This window comes from Meles meles, chromosome 7 (genome assembly GCF_922984935.1).
Source record: "Meles meles chromosome 7, mMelMel3.1 paternal haplotype, whole genome shotgun sequence".
Lineage (NCBI taxonomy): Eukaryota > Metazoa > Chordata > Mammalia > Carnivora > Mustelidae > Meles > Meles meles.
The window spans coordinates 8,662,828-8,682,620 of NC_060072.1; the positions used below are offsets into that span (position 1 = coordinate 8,662,828).

Sequence of the window (19,793 nt, forward strand, 5' to 3'; positions counted from 1 at the left end):
CTTCCCGCAAACCCAGCCACCCCGGTCCCACGGCTCCTGTGGGAACAAAATGTCCCCGATTATAAAGCTATTTCAAATCCAGCCATACACGGGAAACGGCCTCTAACACATGCTACGAATGAGATAAGCCTCGAGAACATTCCTGCCCTAGAAACAGACTACCTCCCGGAACCCTCAGAAGGCCTGCATGCACAGAATCAGAAGAGGGTTTGCATTAATCGTTGAAAAGTAAACCATGTTAACCACAGCCCCCTAATGTTTCTCTGCTCTGCAGGAGGATTTCCTTCCGAGCTGTTGTACAACCACACCAGTAGCGTCTGACTCATTAGAAGACACTCTGCTCGTTAACGGTGCAGGCACTTACTGCGCACCTCCGAAGCCAGGGAGTGAGTGTGGCCCTAGACCTCCGGTCAGCTTTCCACCCTCTGCAGGCCCAGGTGAGCGGCGCTTCTTAACCAGGGTGGACCTCACCTTCCCGGTCCGTCCCTCCTTCCTCCCACGGCATCTCCTAGAGACTGCACAGCCCCAGCAGCCTCCTTGTTGGCCTCCCTGCCTCCAGCCTCGCCTTTAACCCACTCCTTAAAGGCAGACCTGCTTGAGGCCTCCCCTGTCCAGAACCTCTTATGATGCCCACTGCCCACAGGATAAAGCCCGAGTTTGCTGTCCTGGCATCGAAGCCCTTTGTGACCTAGCCCCGTGGACTAGCCCCCACCCCGGCCTGATCATCCCACCGCAGACTCCAGCCGCACAGAAACCAGACTCCATTCGCATATTCTGTTCCCCATGCAGGGAAGACCCTTTCTCTGTCTTTGCCTAGTGAGTGCCTCTGCCCGATCCCTCAAAACCCAGGTCAAGAGTCACCTCCTCTGAGAAGCCTTCCTTGTTGCCTCCTCTCTCTGCAGGGGGCAGAGACTGGTGGAAATGTCATTTTCATAGCACTTTACACAGAACGGAGAAAATGTCCGATGTCCATATGACAGCTAAAAGATTTTGAGGGTACGTCCCCCATCCTACGTGGTACTTGATGTGCACGTTTCTTAAAAGTGCTGACATGACCGTCATTACTATCATGTTTCCTACTTGAAGCTGGGACCTCCCGGGCATCTCCATGTGACAAATTCCTCCGAAGGGATTGCATGTTGGGAAAAACCACATCTGTCTGAAAGAACATCCCTGCTTGCTTTCTTTCCCTCCAGACCTGATGAGAGCCGTGTCGCTATCCCTTTGTAAGGAGGCTGCTGGGACACTCAGAGCAAACTCGCGAGCATCCTTGGCCCATGTGCCTGAGAGAATTAGCTTTGAAACTTCCACCTTCCCAGGGCTGTTCATTTTTTATCCTCATTTTTATCATGCTGGATCGTGCCCTTTATTTTAAGATGACTAAAATTCCTGAAGACTAGATGAGTCATCATGAATAAATGAATGTGTATGAGGCTCTCCCCAGAGCAGAGGCCACCCTGAGGTGAGGGAGAAGGGGAGTCCTAAGGAGTCAGGACAGAGGGGGAGGGGAGGACTGAGATTTCGGATTTCCCAGGAAGATGAAAGTCACATCCTGTGTGGCCCTGATCCTCTCTCCCTTCCACTGGCCAATGGGATGAGGCAATGTGCACTTTCCTACTTCCTAGGGTTTCCACCCAGGTCAGCGTCTCATGCTGTCCCCACCAAACAGGTCCTATCCAAACCTCCCATCCACATCACCACCTCCTTCTGCCAAGCCACCCCACAAGGTCAAGTTCACGGTCCCCTGATGTCCTCCCTGATTTCCCCAGGGAGTGTCAGGACCCCTCCTTCTCCTCCCCACATTGTCTGGAGCCATCTGTCTTCCCACTAGCCTGGAGACTCCTGACAATAAGGGTTGTCAGAACCCAGCTCAGGGCCTGGAGTGGAGCAGGCACTGTGAGCACTTGAAGTCGGGAAGAAAAAGGCACGGGGGCCCTTTCCCTCTGTCACAGCCCCGGGCTGTGGAACCTCGACCCTGGAGACAGGATTCTGCCCTTGCTCCGGGCAGGCTGGAGAAGGGAACCCTGGACCTGTGAGACGCGACAGCCAGGCAGGCCGCCAGAAGGGGGCGCTCTTACCTGGGGCAGAGCCTGCACCACTGTGTCCAGCAGGGCCCGCATCCCCGTAGCCATCTTCAACAGCTTCAGCACTGCAGGCGAGACCCAGCCCGGCCCACTCAGCCCGGGGGCAGGCAGTGTGTGTGTGCGGGGCGGGGAAGGGGGGGAATGTGTGCGTGTGTGCGAAAGTGAGGTGGAGAAGGGAAAATCCAGAGGGGCATGTGAGCAAAGGGGACAGCTCGGAGATGCCGCACCGTAAGTACGTGGGTGTCCCTGAACAAGGGTGTGCACAATGGTGCATGCACAAGGTGCAGGTGTCCGTGGGAATGTGTCCAAGAGAAGGCGGGCACACACACAGTGGGACCAAAGCGTGTCCGTGAGCACAGCTCACTGAGATGAGGCCAACGTGCCCGAGTGCCCACATCTCTCCCTTCCCTCAGGCTAAAGAAAGCTCCAGACTTCTGTGCCGAATTTCTCCACACCCTCCCCACCTGGGAGCCTGGAGGCAACAAGCTGTTGCAGGTGGAGAAGCAAAAGGCCTGGAGGCACCTGGCCAGAGGCAGGAGGTTTGTGAAGGGAGTGGAGGTCCAGCCTCAGGGTGAGAGAGGAGCTTCTGGGGGAAGCAAAGGCTGTAGGAAGCATCGAGGACTGCACGTCTTAGCCAGTGTTGGACTCACGCCCACGAGGAACTAGAGCTCCCGGTGCCTTCCCCGCTGCCCTGAGCTCCTTTCCTCCCAACCTGAGGCTGGTGCACATGGGTCATGGTGTTACAGGGAGAAGGGGTGGGATGCCTGGGCGGCTCTGTCAGTTAAATTTCTGCCTTTGGCTCAGGTCATGATCCCAGGGTCCTGGGATCAAGTCCCGCATCGGACTCCTTGTTCAGTAGGGTGTCCACTTCTCCCTCTCTTTCTGCCTCTCCTCTGGCTTGTCTCCGCTCCCCCCCCCAAATAAATAAATAAAATCTTAAAAGAAAATCCGGAGGTGGATGTGCAGTGTGCTGTACAGAGCAGTCTATGGACAAGGGCACATGAGTGAGTACACACACGGGGCAAGTGTGTATGTCTGGCGTGTGCTCCTCCTGGCTGCTGTTCTCGCTGCTCAGCAGGAAACCCATTATGCCCACATGCCTCTCCCCACCCCACTCCTGGGAGTCCCAACCAGCCCCTGCCCAACCCCACCCCATCCCTCTTGCCCCTCACCCCGGGCGATGCGCAAAACCCGCATAATGCGGATGATGGTGGGGTTGATGGGCAATGCTGCGTTGATCTCGATCTCCTCCAGCGTGATGCCCATGACTGACAGCAGCACAATGGCCAGGTCCAGCTGGTTCCACCTGCTCAGCCGGGCAGAGGAAGGCAAGAGTGGGAGGCAGGGCTAGAAGCGCTCTGGCTTAGAAATGCCTAGGTTGGGAGGAGCGTCACAGATCTCCACCCTCCTGCTGAGGCCCACGGCTATGTGTGGTCACCCTCCCTACCAGCCGCACCAGACCCCACTGAGTCTCGCTCCCTCTTTGACCCTCACAGCCTCCAATCCCTCAAGCGAGAAGCTGACCATGTTAAATAAACGTCTCTGGCCTCCTGAAGAGGAGGAGGAATGAGCTATGACTTCTAGATTGGAATCCTGCACGTGCTCCCTCCATGCGACCTTAGGCTAGTCCATCAACTTCTCTGAACCTCACTTGTTCCTTCTGAAAAGGAGGACTGGTGTGAGGTACGCCCTGTTCTGCCTGTGGGTTACGGAGGACCCATGAAAAATGAACTGGAGAGGTGTAAGAGAGTGCCCTGTACCTGTCAGGTGGGACCATAATCACTCCCTGTTCAGAACTGCAGGCAGCAGCTGGGGGACCTGGCCATCAGTGCCCACTTATTGGTTCCCCTCCTCTGGCTGTTCCAGGCTTCCCCAGGAGTCAGGACCCCTTCCCCATCCGGCAGCCCACTCCATGCTGCCCCAGCCCAGCCAAGCTGCTCACCGATCCTTGAAGAAACGCCTCAGCCCAAATGCCACCAGCTTCAGCACAGCCTCCAGCACAAACACAGTAGTGAACATGTAGTTGCAATACTTGAGGGCTGTCTCCAGGGACTATGGAGGGCAGAGAGAAGCATGATCCAGACCCCAGGGGCTGCCCCCTACCTTCCTCCACTCAGAAAGTCTCTGCCTTTTTTTTTTTTTTTTAAGATTTTACCTATTTATTTGACAGACAGAGATCACAAGTAGGCAGAGAGGCAGGCGGGGGTGGGGGGGTGGGGAAGCAGGCTCCCCACTGAGCAGAGAGCCCGATGTGGGACTCGACCCCAGGACCCCAAGACCATGACCCGAGCCAAAGGCAGAGGCCTAACCCACTGAGCCACCCAGGCTCCCTGAAAGTCTGTCTTTTAAGGGGAGAGTTTAGTCCATTCACATTTAGTGCAATGGTTTCTATATCAGCTTTTATTCCCTCTATTTTAATTATCGTGCACTATTTGTTTTATGCTGCTGTTTTTTCTTCCTTATTTCTGCTGATTTGGTCTAGTTATGCCTCTGGAGGCAGTATGAGGCAATGGTTAAAGAACAAGGCTGCTTAGATATAAATCCTGGCCCAGCACACACTCCCTATTCACTATGTGACCTTAGGCAAGTCACTTGACCTCTCTGGGATTTAGTTCCCAAATCTATGCATGGGGGATAATAACAGTACCTACCTCAAACAGTTGCTGTACAAATTAAGTGAGGTAATAGTCCAGTGCTGGGCCCACAAGAAATAGCATCGTTACCCTACTTCTTCATATTAATTTGGAAGTTCTACAATTATTGTTCATTCTGCCAATGGTTGCCTTCCTTTCCCCTGCATTTGTAATATACCTCTCCTGTCATTTAAAACAAGATACCAAAACCACACGTGGAGGCTCAGCTTCACCCTTTGTCCCCCCAGCTCCAAAATGTTGAGGCTTTTAGAATGCACTTGTCCCTACATGCTCCTTGCATGCCCCTCACCAGCGCTGCTGGCAACTGGCTGGGAACTGGTCATTTCCCTCCAGGCCAGTGTTTGCCTCCAATGGTCCTGCCACAGGAATGCCCCTCCCCCAGGCTCCATATGCCCAGGCAGTAGCGGAGGCCACATGGTAGATCTTGAATGCAAATCTTGAGTTCCAGTCCTGGCTCTGCTACCTATAGGCTAAGTCATCTGGGTAGCATATGTCCTCTGAGCCTCAGTTTCTTCCTCTACAAAATCTGTAGAAAGGCTCCTCCCCCACCTTTGGTTGCTGTGAGCATTAGAGTAATATCTGTAGCCTGTCTTGCGGAGTCACGTTGCACACACCACTGCCACTGGCACCCATGTTCAAGGCTGGGCCCGAAGGTCACCTCCCCACTCACCAAGAACAAGTGACATTTCCCTTTCTCTCATTTGTCCTACCAGGTCATGAGCTTCCTGGGCCCAGGGCCCCAAATGGGGGTGCTGCTCGGACTCTCCTGCCTCACCCGGTCCCTGGGTCCTGCTGAGGACCCAACCCTACCATGTGACCTCAGGTTGGGGCCAGGGCTCACCGTGGGCTGATTGTAGTGCTCCAGGGACATGGTAACCACATTGAGGCAGATGATGAAGGTGATGAAGATGTCCAGGTAGTGGCTGGTACACATGGAGTGGATGAGCAGCCGGGTGGGACAATAGGTGGCATAGTAGGGCAGCCGCTGGGCCTCTGCAGGGGGATGTGGGGGGTGGGGGAATGGCACAAACCACAGAGGGTTGGGGCCCAGGTAGGGAACAGAGCACGTGGTGGGAACAGCACAGGGGAGGGAGGAAGCAAGGGGAGAGACGTCAGAACACCCCGGGCCCCGAGAGTCAGAGTTAGGTCTCTTCCACCCAGCTGATGGTGGGGACACAAGGAAAAGGGGTAGGAGGTGGCAGAGGGCAGGACAATGACTGTCCCCATCTCCTCCAAACATGCCCGTGGCAGGGGCTCCAGATCTGCTGGGGGTAAGGAAGGGGTCCCGCAGCTCATGGCTGGGCGCCCAGGCCTTTGCCCTCAGGAACTGAGCCAGCAGGGGGCTACCAGTGGAGTCAGCGGACAGCAACGGGGAATTGGGTCACCTGGACAGGCAGATTCTGAAGGAGGGGGCAGGGCCAGCGGTCCAGAGTCCACCTTCTGTTCCCTTCCAGCCCCCGAGGCCCAGAGGGTGCATGGGGAAAATCAGTTGCTGCACCAGGAAGAGATGGGGCGCACGCAGGCAGGGCGCACACAGGATGGGGCGCACACAGGCAGGGCGGCCCAGGCCAGGGAGGCCCCACCCTCCGCAGCCACCCACTCACTCCGGCGCTTCTTCTCCAGGCGCCGCAGCCGCTTCTCCTCGCGCCGCCGAGCCTCCTCGGCCTCCTGGTGCTGCCGGCACTTGTGGAAATTCTCCACCACGACGCCCACAAACATGTTGAGCACGAAGAAGCTGACGATGAGCAGGAAGGAGATGAAGTAGAGCAGCATCCAGGGGTTGTGGTTGGGCACGGGCTGCGGGAAGCAGCAGATGGGGCTGAGGCAGGCCGACCACGGGGCACCGCGATAATGAGCCTCCGGGAGCTTCCACAAGCGGACCGGGCTGTAACACCCTCCCTGATTCCCACTGCCCTCAGCTAAACTCCAGCCCTATGCCCTGGCACACACAGGGGCCTCCTGACCTTCCAGCCCTGCCCAGCCTCTCCACCACCTCCTACCACCTACCCTCAACTCACGACTCCCCGAACATGGTGCTCTCTCACGTTGGGCCTGCCCTGCTGTCCCTCTGCCAACTGGCTCACCCCCTCTCCTCTGCCTGCAGTTGGTTCTAGATACACAAGGCTCTGACCCTCCATGCAGAAGCCAGCCTAGCGTCCTCTTCCTGCATAGCAGGGGGTTTGTGAAGTAAATGGCACAATGACTCATGCTGCCTTAACGGTGGCAGATTCAGGCTAGGACGGTGAGGGGTGGGCCATGGCTGGCGGGGGCAGCGGGGGGGACACCAGGGCTGGGGATCCTGCTGATGCCAGTTTCAGACAACCGGGCCCCAGAGATACCTTGTCCCTCCCTCACTGCCCTCTGCACTGGCCCCAGCCCACCCCCACCTGTTGGTCCACAGCGACAGCGTCCAGTCCATTGTACATGATGTTCACCCAGCCGTCCTTAGAGGCCAGGACAAAGAGGGACATCAGGGCCTGGAAGACACAGGAGGGAGAGGACCTGGGGTAGTAGGTACAGACAGCTCTCCATTTTTCTGCCCTCAGGAGGCAGAGAGACAGCGGCCTTCCCTGAGGATGACAACAAACCGTTCCTGAGGACCTGCTAAGTGCCCGCCATAAACCCTACAGACACTCCTGCGGGTGAGTGAGCACTAAACCAGGAGTCCTGGGCTTGGCTCTGAAAATTCGAGAAGATTCGTGAGCTCTTGTCCCCTCGTCCACAGAATGGAGCTAATGCTTAAGTGCCTGCCAGCTGGGTCTGCTGAGACTTTAAACGAGAGGGTTCCTGACAAGCATGAGAGGCCCTGCCACCATCCCCCAAGCTTGCCTCTAGCACCTGAAAGCAAGAGCTTACAAAAGAAGTCAGGAGCGCTGGGCCCCGCCCCAGCTCTGCCACTCACTGGCTGTGACACGGGGGCAATTTCCTCAACTTCTCTGGGCCCCAGCTTCCTTGTCTGTGAGTGGCAATACTTGCCTTCACTAGTGTGAGACTTTTTAAATGGAAGGAATGCCCAGGAGACAAGAGCCAAGGCTCCTACACAGATGGCAGGCCAAAACACACTCATGTCCCCTCAACAGCTCGACGGACTGGTCCTGCAGCAATAGCTGTGAATGTACAGTGCCCTGCATACAGTAGGTACTCAATAAAGGTTTTCAGAGATGGACAGCAGCAGCCGCGCCATCCCTGCAGAGCGCCAATCCCCAGCGGCTGACCAGAGGTCACACACCCACTCCAGAAGCTCCCCGGTTCAAGCTCACACTGGCTCCTTTGTTGTGGCCCAGCCACCCCGGGCAGGGAAATGGTGTTCTGGGATGGGTCTCCTGCCCCGCAGGTGCAGGCCCCTCCTTCCCACTCCCCAGGGCACAGACTCCACCTCCTTCCCTCCCGCTGGGAATGGTGCTGAGGACTGCCTGGAAAGGGCTCAGGCCCAGGAGGACGACAGAGCAAGGGACACAGAGGGAGCCCTCGTGGCCAGGCAAGGGCATGAAGCCCTCACCTGCCAAGAGGCAAATGTTCCTGGGGGCCCTGGGGTCACAGAGGCCTGAAGTGCAGAGCCTGGGCCCCGGGAAACACACAGCTGCTGTCATTTCCCCCTTTACAGGGGAGGGCACCGAAGCACAGACGCTGGAACCTTCCTGAGTGGCCTGGCAAGCAGCCAAAGGCTCTGGGCCGCGCTCTAACTCCCCCATACGGGCACTGAGAACACCTTACTTCGAGAACACCTTACTGGGGTGTTAGCCTGGCATCGAGCAGGCCCAGAATGGGAAAGGGCTGGGGATGCTCCCTGGGCACAGGGCCCTGGGCCTGGCGCTGAGCTCAGGGAGTCGGGAACAAGTTCATAGAATGCCTCCGCAGGCTTTCCCTCAGCTTCCCGGAACATTTTTTTTTTTTCAAACCTCTTGTTTTATCAACCACTGAGTCATTAACAACTTGAAAGGCACTGCTTCTGGAAAATCTGGAGGGGCTAGGGGAGCTCCCGTGTCCCAGTTCCTGACTCCCTTTCCCTGCCCATTCGCTGCTGCCCTAGGGCCCATGGCTCCGCTCCGAGGGGGCATGGCGAGTGGGATCCCTGGTCACGTGAGGGGACAGCTTCAGTGGCATCCAGCCAGAGCATCCCAAGCAGAGGAGCGGGGCATAGGCCCAGGGTCCCACAGGCCAGATCTTGTTCCCTCCTCGTATGACCTGGGGAAGGCACTCCCCGTCTGATCACACCTAGCTGCCCTCAAGGTCTTCTCATCTGGGGCACGACCAGATGGGCCACGCCGGGCAGGCCCCCCAGGACAGGGGGACCACAGGCAAGGCAGGAACTGGGCAGGGGGCCTGCCTGCCCATGGAGGTGGAGAGCAGAGTAGATGGGTGCTGGGAGAGGAAACCCACTCTGGACCAGGGGCTTGCTACCTTCTGTTACCATTGCCTTCCTGCTAGGCCATCACATTCCCATTTTACAGATGAGAAAACGGAGGCTCAGAAAGCCCACAGCTACAGTAACTGGCACAGAGCCGGGATTCACACCCAGGTCTGGCTGTCTCTAAAACTCCTGTCCAGGTACCCGGGGGGGTGGGGGGGAGGTGGGGGCCAGGAACCAGTGTTCACTGAAGCCCCTGCACACACCTCGCACTCCCAAGATGCACAGCACTTGGGGTCTCTAAGCCTCGCACCGCCTGTGATGTGAGCTCCCCCCCACCTATTTTGCAAGAGAGAAAAACCAAGCCCTAGAAAGAAGTCACAGGGTCAGTCCCTGCAGAGCTGGACCAGAGCCTGATCTGTGATCCCGGGATGTTGGCACCGAAGAGCTTGTGCCCCCATCCACTGGGGAGCGGGGGCTCAGGGCAGGGGTGCGCGGGCAGGGCTCACCTGGCCCAGGTTGTCGAAGTTGTACTTGTGGTGGACCCAGCGGTAATTGGCGGCCACACAGTCAGAGCGGTTGGTGATGTTGCGGGTGTCCACGCCCAGACAGTGGTAGAACTTGCCCTTGAAGAGCTGGGGGATGGGGGGTGGAAGGACCATATGGTTAGCGGACCAGTCTACCCAGGCTGGAGGAGAGGGGATGTAAATCGGGAAAGGGACCGGCCCCACAGGGGGCACTTCCTCTGTGCACAACCTGGACCAAGCGCTCAGCACAGCATCTCACCAAGTCCCCCAACATGGGGTTCGCCTGCTCTCAGCCCATCTCACCGATGAGGAGACAGAGGCACGGTGGTGTTAGGTAATTTTCCCAAAGTCACATGAGGTTTAGGAAGGGGCAGTCAGGGCGCCTGGGTGGCTCAATTGTTTAAGTGTCTACCTTCAGCTCAGGTCGTGATCCCGGGGTCCTGGGATCAAGCCCTGCATCGAGCTCCTTGCTCGGCGGGAAGCCTGCCTCTCCCTCTCCCACTTCCCCTGCTTGTGTTGTCTCTCTCCCTCTCTCTCTGTCAAATAAATAAAATCTTAAAAAAAAAAAAAAAAAAAAAGGAGCAGATCCAACGTCTCCCTGATTCCTGGGCTCTTCCGCAGACCTCAGTCCTGAGAATATGGGCAGAAACTCCACAGGAGAAGTTGCCTGCCTATCCCCAAGCGGGAGAGAGAGAGGTAAAGGGACTCTCTCTAGGGACCCAAGCACCTTGCCTGGAAGGGGCGGGGCCACTGTCCACATGGAGGCCGCATCAAGCCCTTCCTCTCGGCAGCCCCAGAGGACACCCGTGACCGGAGGTCCTCTGCAGCTCCAGCCCCACACCCGGGACCAGGTGAGGAGCCTGGGGGTCTCAGCTCAGGACTCAGACAAGAAAGAGGAAGTTCCCAGCTGCAGCTCAGACCCCAGAGGGCCCAGATCATTCTAACCATCACCCTGCCGCACACTTTCATGATGTGCCTCATTCCTTCTCCCTGTCCAGTCCTAAAGCCCCATCCTATTCCTGGGCTCCAAGGCAAAATTCGAGTTAGCTCAAGGCCCTCTCTGTGACAGAGCCTCTCCATGGTCTCCACCCCCACAGAAACTGGCCCAACTTCTTTTATTTTCTTTTAAGCTTTTATTTATTTATTAGAAAGACAGAGAGAGAGCACAAGCAGGCAGAGCAGCAGGCAGAGGGAGAGGGAGAAGCAGGCTCTCTGCTGAGCAGGGAGCCCAATGGGGGCTCGATCCCAGGACCCTGGGATCATGACCTGAGCCAAAGGCAGACGCTTAACTGACTGAGCCATTGAAGCACCTCAACTGGCCCCAACTTCTTAGCTGCCATTCCAGGCCTCTCCCACCTTGGCCCAGCCCACCATCTGGCTCCTGGCTCTGTGCCAGACCTAGCTCCTGAGCTCACCTCCACACACGTGCCCGCCCTCCCCTGAAACACCTTCCACCAGCCATGACCTGTGGAATCACTTCCCCTTCCAGGCCCAGTGCCCAGGCCACTTCCTCCAGGATGTTTTTCCTCTTGCCAGCCCAGCCCTGTGTTTCTGTGTAGCTTGGACCCCTGGGATCCCATTTACCCAGGCTTCTTTGCGCTCAGACATTTAAGTCTGTGTCCGCCCCTCTCCCCGGACTGGGCGCTTGCGGCTGGCAGGGACATGGGTCGTCTGGCAGGGCTGCCTGAGCCCGCAGGTTGGTCAACACAGGTCGGGAGAGTTGAACAGGAATGCAGAGCCCCTTCCCCAACCCCAAAGCTCACCGCAGTGCCTGCCCAGCCTGAGCACCCCTCACCTGCACCCCCAAGATGCCGAAAATGATGAAGAAGGCACAGCAGATGAGGACGATATTGCCAATGGGCTTGAGGGAAGAGATAAGTGTCTCCACTACCAGCTTCAGACCAGGTGCTCGGCTGATGACCCTGGAGGCAGACAGGGGCCGGGGGCGCCATAAGCCCACAGCCATGTCTGGAGAAAGCACCTGCTTTTTCCCAGAGTCACCAGGGGAGAGAACCCCAAAGCCCAGATCTATATGCACAGCAGTGTGCTATGCCCTAAGCCCGTCCCCTTAGGGTCCACACCACACCATCTTCTGGAGACTGAAGGCCAGAGATGGCAGCGAGCCACCCAGGGGGACACAGAAAGTGGGTAGCAGTCCTGGGGGCCACCTTCAGTCCAGCCTTTCCAGCACCCGCCTCCCACCAGGGTCTCCAGGCTCCTCCCCCAGGAGCAGCATCAACAGCCTGGTCCCTGTCCGCACAAATCTGGCTATCAGAGGGCTGAGTGCGTAAGGAGGGCCAGAGGAAGGGGACCACTTAGACCCCAGGAGCTCACTAGACCGTGCAGGGATTCTCCCATCCGCAGGGGAGGAGTCCTCACCGCAGGGGGCGTAGGGTGCGCAGGAGCCGTAGGACCCGAAGGACCCCTAGGATCTTGGCTCCCCCGGCTGAAGCCACGGAAACCACAATGTCGATGATGGACACGAAGACGAGAAAGCCGTCCAGCACGTTCCAGCTACTGCGCAGGTATGCCTGCTCACCAAAGTACAGGCCCAGCGAGACCACCTGGGGGCGGGGCGATGGGCGGAGTCAGCCGGATGGCGATTGGGGACCGGGGCGGGGTGTGGCCAGCCTCTGCGAGGGGGCGGGACGAGGTCAGGTGGGACATGTGGGGACCAGTCCCGCAGAGGGCAGGGTGTATGGTCTGACCCGGGACACGTGCTCCACCGCCCCCCGAAACAGGCCCAGCGGGCCACCCCGTTCCCTGCTCCCCGTACATCTGGCTAACCCAACTCAAAGCCGACCGCTCTGGGAAGCAGCCGGGAGGGAACCTTTCCCCCCTGCCCCACACCTGCAGCAAGTACCCACATTACACCTTCAACGTTTCCCTACATTAGCCTTTCACGCGGGATGTGAGCTCCTGGAGAGTAAGGACGTGGCTGACCCCCTCTGAGTCCCTGGAGCCCAACCTAGGGGCTGGCACCTAGCAGGGACCGGCCTCCGGGGCCTCGGGTGGAATGTGGCTGGGGGGCAGGTAAGTGACAAGCTTTCAGAGAGGCTGGCCCAGAGCCAGGGGTCCCAAGCCGGGGGTGGGAGGGAATCCCAGGTGAAGCCGGGAGGGACCTTCAGTGTCATCTCGCCTACGAAGATGGCCGTGAAGATGTAGTTCGACACAGTGAGGAAGATACGTTCCTGGAAGAAGAGAGCTTTCGTGGGCCCAGGGGCTCCCAGAACCGCCCCGCCACCTGGTCAGCCTCTTCCCTTCAGCCAAGGGCCACAGTCTTAGGAGACATCCCCCTCTCCAGAGGCGAGCTCCTACCACACGTCCCTCCATGGGGCTTGGTATTGGGCCTGGCTGAGCTCTCCTAGCCCCCTGAGCCCGGCACAATGTCCCAGGGCAGGCCCTGGTGGCCTGGCCCCTCTGCTTTGGCCTTTGCCCTGCCCGAAGGCTACAGCCACTCACGGTGCTGCCAGCCTCAATCTGGGGCCTCTCCAGGGCGATGGTGATGCAGTTGAGAAAGATGAAAGCCAAGACGACATAGTCGAAGAGCTTGTGGGCGATGATGGTCTGACACAGGACCCGGAACCTGGGTGGGGTGGGCAGGGCGCCACGTGAGGGTCAGTTTGCCCACGCCCCAGCCGGGAAAAAGGCAGCAGACCCAGGCACACACGAGGACTAGGACAGCCTAGAGAAGCTGACGTCTCTCTTCTCTGGTCTTTGTGTATGCTCAGGGTGCCCACTCGAAGCTGCCTTCCCCGAGCACGCGGCAAAATCTGGCACCACAGGACAAAGGGCATCCCCCTTGCCCTGGCACTCAAGGCCCTACAAACACGGGTGCAAATCTCTGAGCCCAACTCCCAGCCACTTGGACACACATGGCCTGATACCCTCCCCTTCTGCCCCCAGGCGTCCCCTCGGGCTGCTCCCTCTCCCTGGACCAGTCTTCACGTCTTCACAACCCCTGCTTCACCTACTGGAATGCTAGCTGCCTCCAACACCCAGCGCACAGGCCTCCTCCTCCAGAAGGCCTACTGATGCCCCACGCTGGGAGCACCCCAGGTGACTTGAGGAGTTGTCCAACCCGGTGCCAGCACAGGAGTGGCCTAGACGAGGGATCTAGGACACCTAGATCCTCCCCCTTCCCTGCAGACCCTCCACACTGGACCACAACGGCCCTCTAAGATATGGAAGACCCTCCACCACTAGCTTTGCCTGGCTTGGCAGAAATCTCTCCCTCCCAGACATGCCAAGCTCCTACTCCAACCTCACAGCAAGCCTGGCCTTGCGCACCTGTTCTCGGGAGAGAAGAGGTAGACAGACCAGTCCTCGCGGACCTCGCACCAGTTCGGCTTATAGACGTCGATCATCTTGCGGACGCGGAAACACAGGGTCTGGCAAGGCGAGGATGGCGCGCAGACGGGTCAGTACTGCGCAGAGCTACCCATCGCCGCCCACCCCGGCCATATACTAGACTGGGGCCCCTGATGACCTGCGAACTGTCCCAGACCAGGCAAGGGGGGGCCTCTCCACCAGCGCGGGGCGGGGGGCAGTGCCGGCCCGCCCCCTGCACGCTCTCCAGCAGTCCGGTCCCCCTCTGGCCCCGCCCCTTCTGGCCCCGCCCCCGGCTCCGGCCCCGCCCCCACTCACGTAGTCGATCTCCTCCTCGTCCTCCCCGCGATCCCGGCGGTGGTCCATCTTGGTGAAGACGTCCTTGGCGATGCTGGGCATCCTGCCATTGCAGTCTTCGTGCCCGGGGGCCGGGCCCACCGCCCGCCAGGCCGCCCGGGGGTGGGTGCCCACGGCAGGCACCAGCTCGGCCAGGTCCATCGAGTCTCTGGTGTCGAGGGACAGCGTCCGGCGGTGGTGGCGGTGCCGGTGCGCCGGGTGGGGGCCGTGGTGCGCGTGGTGGGCGTGCGGGGCATGCGGCGGCGCGGCGCGCGGCGGCCCCTCGTCCCTGGCGCCCTCGCAGGCCCGGGGGCCGCCGCCGCGCTCGGCCGAGAGCAGCGACTCGTGCTCGGCCGACAGCGGCTTGTGCTTGAGGCTGTTCCAGCTGGAGCGGCGGCTGGCCCAGGCCCCGCTGCGGCCCCACGGCCCGTAGTAGGAGCTCCGGGAGCTGGACTGGAAGGAAGCCACCACCCACACAAGCCACTGCGGTGACTGAAGGCAGCCCGCACACCCGCTGAGGCCCGAGGAGGGCCACCGGCCTGGCTAGTGGGTGACAGAACAGGCTAGGCCCCAGGGGTCCTCTCCCTGCCCGGCTCTCACTCTTGGACATGGGGGCACCTCCGGGAGGTGGCTGCATCTCCTCCGGCCCCCTTATTTCCCCCGAGGAAGCTACAGCGCCTTAGGGTGGTCCTCTAATTGCACAGGTAAGGAAAAAGGTTCAGAGAGGGCTGTAACTTGCTCGTGGTCACACAGCTTGAAAATGGCAGAGGCCAGATTTGAATTCTGATATGCCTGACCCCAAAGCCCAGCTCTTTACCCTACACACTGCAGCCAAGATAAAAGCTCTCCTAAGGGACTTACTGGCACTACTCATTCATTCATTCATTCATTCATTCTTTGTTGCCAAGTCCCACTCTGGCACTGGGCACCCAGGAATGCAACAGACATGGTTCCTGCCTGGTTTTAGCTAGAGTCTGGTCCCCCAAACCTGGGTACCAGTCTGAGGCTAGACTGACAGGCACTTCTCCCCAGGGTCCCTCACCCCATGCCCCAGCAGGGAGCACCCATCCAGAACACCCCACAAGGACTCACCAGGGAGCGCTGGTCATAGCTCATTCTGCCCAGTGACATGACACTGCTCTTGCGGGAGCCCAGGGCCACCAGGACAGGGTCTGGCTGCAGTGAGAGGCGGGGGGCGGGCGCTGCAGCTCCGGCGGGGCCCAGATGTCCACCCAGCGGGAGATTGGGGTCCAGGTGCCCATTGGGGGTCATGGGGATCGGGCAGAGCTTAGGATCTGGAGGGGTGAGATGGAGACAGAAGGGGGACAAACAAAGAACAAGAGCAAACAGTCTTCCTGGGGAGACCTCCTCCACCTTCTGGGTTGGACCATAAGTCATGTGCCTCTCATCCACCCTTCCTGGAGAGCGGTCAGCTTGCTTTTTTTCCTTTAATTAAGTACAGTTAACATACAGTGTTTCTTAGTTTGAGGTGTATAGTACAAGTGACTCAACAACTGTATACATTGTTCCTCAGAGCATGTCATGTCAGCCTTTTTTTTTTTTTAAGATTTTATTTATTTATTTGACAGACAGAGATCACAAGTAGGCAGAGAGGCAGGCAGAGAGAGAACGGGAAGCAGGCTCCCTGCTGGGCAGAGAGCCCGATGTGGGGCTCCATCCCGGGACCCTGGGATAGTGAGCTGAGCCAAAGGCAGAGGCTTTAACCCACTGAGCCACCCGGGCGCCACTAGCTTTCTTTTTTTTTTTTTTAAAGGAATGGACTCTAAGTCCTGTTTTCTATTAAGTTGTATTTTCTTTTTTTTTTTTCAAGAGTTTATATTTATTTGACAGAGAAAGACATAGCAAAAGAGGGAACAGAAGCAGGGGGAGTGGGAGAAGGAGAAGCAGGCCTCCCGCTGAGCAGGGAGCCCGATGTGGGGCTCGACCCCAGGACCCTGGGATCATGACCTGAGCCGAAGGCAGACATTTAACCACTGAGCCACCCAGGCGCGCCATGTCAGCGTTCTTTCTGGATGAGCAGATCCTTTGTCTCCTGTGTTCAGCACCAGCCCCAAGCTTCACCCAGCCTGGGAACCTCACTCCTGGGCCCACTTCAGGAAGCAAGGCAAAGATGGTGCAGCCCAATTACCAAGGAGGACACTGGCTCGGGGTGGGGGAGGCTTCCTTCCTTCCACGCTGCCCAGTGGTGCCAACAGGGCCAGAACCCAAGTGTTCTGAGGTTCGAGCCTCTTCCTAACGGGCACGCTGTGGACGGGTTTGGGTGAACTGCAGCTCCCTCCGTGGCTAGAGTTCAGGAGGGCAGTGAATGTCACTGACCTCTTTTGGGGCGTTTGTGCGTTTCTTTCCATTGTGCACGTGAATAAACCACAGCAAATTAGCAGTCCAGGAGCCTGGGCTTGAGGGGAAACCCGATGCCATGCCCTTTGCCCTCCTGCATCACTGGGGAAGGGTCCTGGTCCCCTAGGTGCCAGTGGAGACCTGCTTACCTGCGCCGCCATCCAGGCCTTCCTGAAGCTTGTCAAACTCCTCCATGTTGCATGAGCTCTGGTCCTCGTCCGAGTAGGAGCGATTGGCGTCACCCTGGGAGACCATCCCTCTTGTTGGAATGCAGGCTGGCTCAGCCCGTCCCTCCCTTCTGAAATTTTCACCCCCATTTTACAGATAGGGGAAACCGAGGCCCAGAAGAGGAAAGCGAGAAGCTCACGAGGCCATAAACACACATCTGTCTGACTGCAGGTATCCCCTGAGCCTCAGAGAAGGGAGGAGGCAGGATCCAGACCTTAGGGGCTTTCGAATTTCAGAAATGGAGAGACCTAGTCCTACACCCCTAGGGGAAAGTCGGGGATCTGAGAGGCAGCCTCCATTTGCATGCTTGCTGCGACAGGAAGCTCACCACCTAATTGGCAACCCCCTCCTTGGGACCTTGTTACCTGCTGGATGTTTGAGTTGCAGCCCTCCCCAATCCAGACCCCCACACACACCCAGCGCGGGCCCCAGGGGGTGCTGCCTCTGCCAGGGCTACAGTCACCTCTGCCTGGAAGCCCTCCACCAGGATGGCCACCAGGAGGTTGAAGAGCACGTAGTTGCCGAAGGTCATGAGGGCGACAAAGTAGAGGGAGGCCCAGGGGGAGGTGGAGGCCATGCCATTGTAGAGAACAACGTTCCAGTCCTCCTGGGTGAGGATCTGTGGGGGAAGTGGGAAGACAGCTCAGCCCGGGGGCACCCCCAAGCCCCAGCCCAGCCCGGGGGCAGATGGAATCCAGCAGGTGGCAGGCTGCATGGGTGAAGAAACAGTCTCAGAAGAGAATCCCAAGGTGCCCAAGTCTTGGGCAGGAGTGGAGGGGCAGGGACGGACCCTAGGCGGTCACTCCAGCTCCCAGAGCCCGTGCAGTGCCCCCCGACCTGGCACCCGGACCTGTCTGCTGGAGGCCAGAACTGAGGGGCCTCCCTGGCGGGTCACCCCTCTTCTCTGGATTCTCCGAGGGGCCACCTCTGAAAAAACCACCCACGCAGCGGTCCTGGGAGAAACCCCTTCCACCAACACACACAGGAAGACATGCGGTCGCTCACCTGGAACACCGTGACGATGGCCCAGAGCAGGGAGTCAAAGTTCTTCCTGTCGGGGACAGTGTCTCCCGTGTCTGTGCGGAGGCTGAATTTGCAGCCAAAGATGTGCATCCCGAGGATACTGGGGGAGGAACGGAGGTGGCTCAAGGGACCCACCCACCTTGTTTATTTCTCAGAACCCCCCGGGGAAGATGGCAGGGACGGCAGCACTGGCTTGATTTTACAGAGGCGAACACTGAGCCTCAGAGGGCAAGGACTTGCCCGAGCCATCAGAGATGAAGCGATGGTGTCAGGATTCACACCCAGGTCCAGGGTGCTGCCCGGAGAAGCTTGGCCAGCCGTGCTCCCGCAGCCTCCTGCGCGTGGGGGTCCGGGGTGGGCGGGGCTCACCTGAAGGTGCTCCCCCAGCCTCCTGCACCTGTGCAGGTGGGCGGGGCTTACCTGAAGATGAAGATGAAGAGCATGAGCAGCATGCAGAAGGTGGCCACGTTGTCCATGGTCTTCATGAGCACCACCAGCTGGCGCCGCAGCGCTGGCATGAAGCGCACCAGCTTCAACACCCGCAGCAGCCGGAAGGTCCGCAGCACCGACAGCCCGCCGTCCGCCTGCCCCACGATCTCCCAGATGCTGGGAGGAGGGAGAGAGGCAGGAGGGTTCAGCAGAGGGCGGGTGGGGGTGGGGAGGAAGGCAGAGGGAGGACGGAGAGACCGAGAGCTTCCATTCATTCATTCATCCATCCCACAAATAACACATTTCACGGGTCACTGCTGCTGCGGGGTGTGCTCTAAGTCAGGGGCTCTTGACCTGGAGTCCGTGGACACCCCCCACGAGAAGTCTGGGGCTAGAAGTCAGGAGGTCTACCCACCGACCTCTTTTTGAGATTTAACATTCTTTTGGTTATGAATGTAAACAAGCCACAGAGAACCAGCAGTCCCTTTGATTTTCTGGCTGGTCAAAATCACTGATAATTTTCTATCTTATAACTGTTGATGTACATATCTCCAAATATTACTGACACTCGTGCTTTCTCGGAACAACGGTAGTCACGAGATCCACCGCTAGGTCTTACTATTTCATGCATTAATCTAGAGGCACGTAGATTACTGAATGACAGATGTTTAAATATTTGATAACTGTGTTTGGGTGTAATTGATTTCCTTTGTGTTCTTACGCGCTTTGTTTCCCGGCCCGGGGTGGGTGCCTTAGATCCCCCTCCTCCCCACTCTGGGCCTGTGGGCCTGCAGCCTGCGGTGGGGACGGCGGAGTGGGAGGGGGGGCGGCACCTGATGATCACAATAATGCTGTCGAAAATGTTGTAAGGGTTGCGCAGGTAGTCGAAGAGCCCGAAGGCAGCCAGCTTCAGGAGCATCTCCAGGGCAAACATGCTGGTGAAGACCACGTTGCAGATTTCCAGGATGTTGGTCAGCTCCTCGGGCTGTGGAGGCATTGAGACAGAGGACAGGGACCCCGTGAGGCCAGAGCACAGCCACGGATCCTCTCTGGATGCCCGTCGGCTCCAGGACCCCCAGGGAGGCGGGGCAGGATCCTTGCTGGAGCACATGGCCTTGAGAATCTTACAGGGGGCCTGGCCCTCTGCTGCCGCCCTGAGAGTCCACCAAGAGGGCGGGACACCGCCAGGCTGACCTTCCACACATTCGGAAATGACGCTGGTACCGTGTGCACTGAGGGAGCTATCGTGACACCCATTTTACGGATCAGGAAACAGGCCCAGAAGCTGACTCGAGGTCACATGGCTTGATGCAGAGCAAGGCAAGAAGACAGGCCAGTCATTGCTAGAGAGTCCCTGTCTGCCCATGACCCCACTTAGGAAGCACTTACCGTGTGCAGGACCTGTCCTTTGAACTTTATAGGCCTCGTGTCATTTAATCCCACACAAGAGCCCATTTCTCAGAGGAGGAAGCAGGTT

General features: G+C 58.4%; 1 protein-coding gene across 2 annotated transcripts in view; it reads right to left on the reverse strand.

Annotated features, from left to right (window-relative positions):
• The window catches only part of CACNA1I (calcium voltage-gated channel subunit alpha1 I), a 116,726-nt gene that overhangs the window by 11,429 nt on the left and 85,504 nt on the right, over positions 1-19,793 (reverse strand). For both annotated transcript variants that reach the window (XM_046012719.1, XM_046012718.1), the window contains exons 11-29: positions 19,150-19,301; positions 18,308-18,493; positions 17,870-17,987; positions 17,328-17,483; positions 16,786-16,879; positions 15,371-15,573; positions 14,261-14,731; positions 13,904-14,004; positions 13,076-13,199; positions 12,736-12,804; positions 11,993-12,177; positions 11,409-11,535; positions 9,596-9,721; positions 7,126-7,215; positions 6,343-6,535; positions 5,580-5,731; positions 4,027-4,136; positions 3,257-3,390; positions 2,079-2,149 (exon numbers count right to left, since the gene is read on the reverse strand). In XM_046012719.1, the coding sequence (XP_045868675.1) occupies positions 2,079-2,149; positions 3,257-3,390; positions 4,027-4,136; positions 5,580-5,731; positions 6,343-6,535; positions 7,126-7,215; positions 9,596-9,721; positions 11,409-11,535; positions 11,993-12,177; positions 12,736-12,804; positions 13,076-13,199; positions 13,904-14,004; positions 14,261-14,731; positions 15,371-15,573; positions 16,786-16,879; positions 17,328-17,483; positions 17,870-17,987; positions 18,308-18,493; positions 19,150-19,301 (2,862 nt within the window). The remainder of the gene's footprint in view (positions 1-2,078; positions 2,150-3,256; positions 3,391-4,026; positions 4,137-5,579; positions 5,732-6,342; positions 6,536-7,125; positions 7,216-9,595; positions 9,722-11,408; positions 11,536-11,992; positions 12,178-12,735; positions 12,805-13,075; positions 13,200-13,903; positions 14,005-14,260; positions 14,732-15,370; positions 15,574-16,785; positions 16,880-17,327; positions 17,484-17,869; positions 17,988-18,307; positions 18,494-19,149; positions 19,302-19,793) is intronic.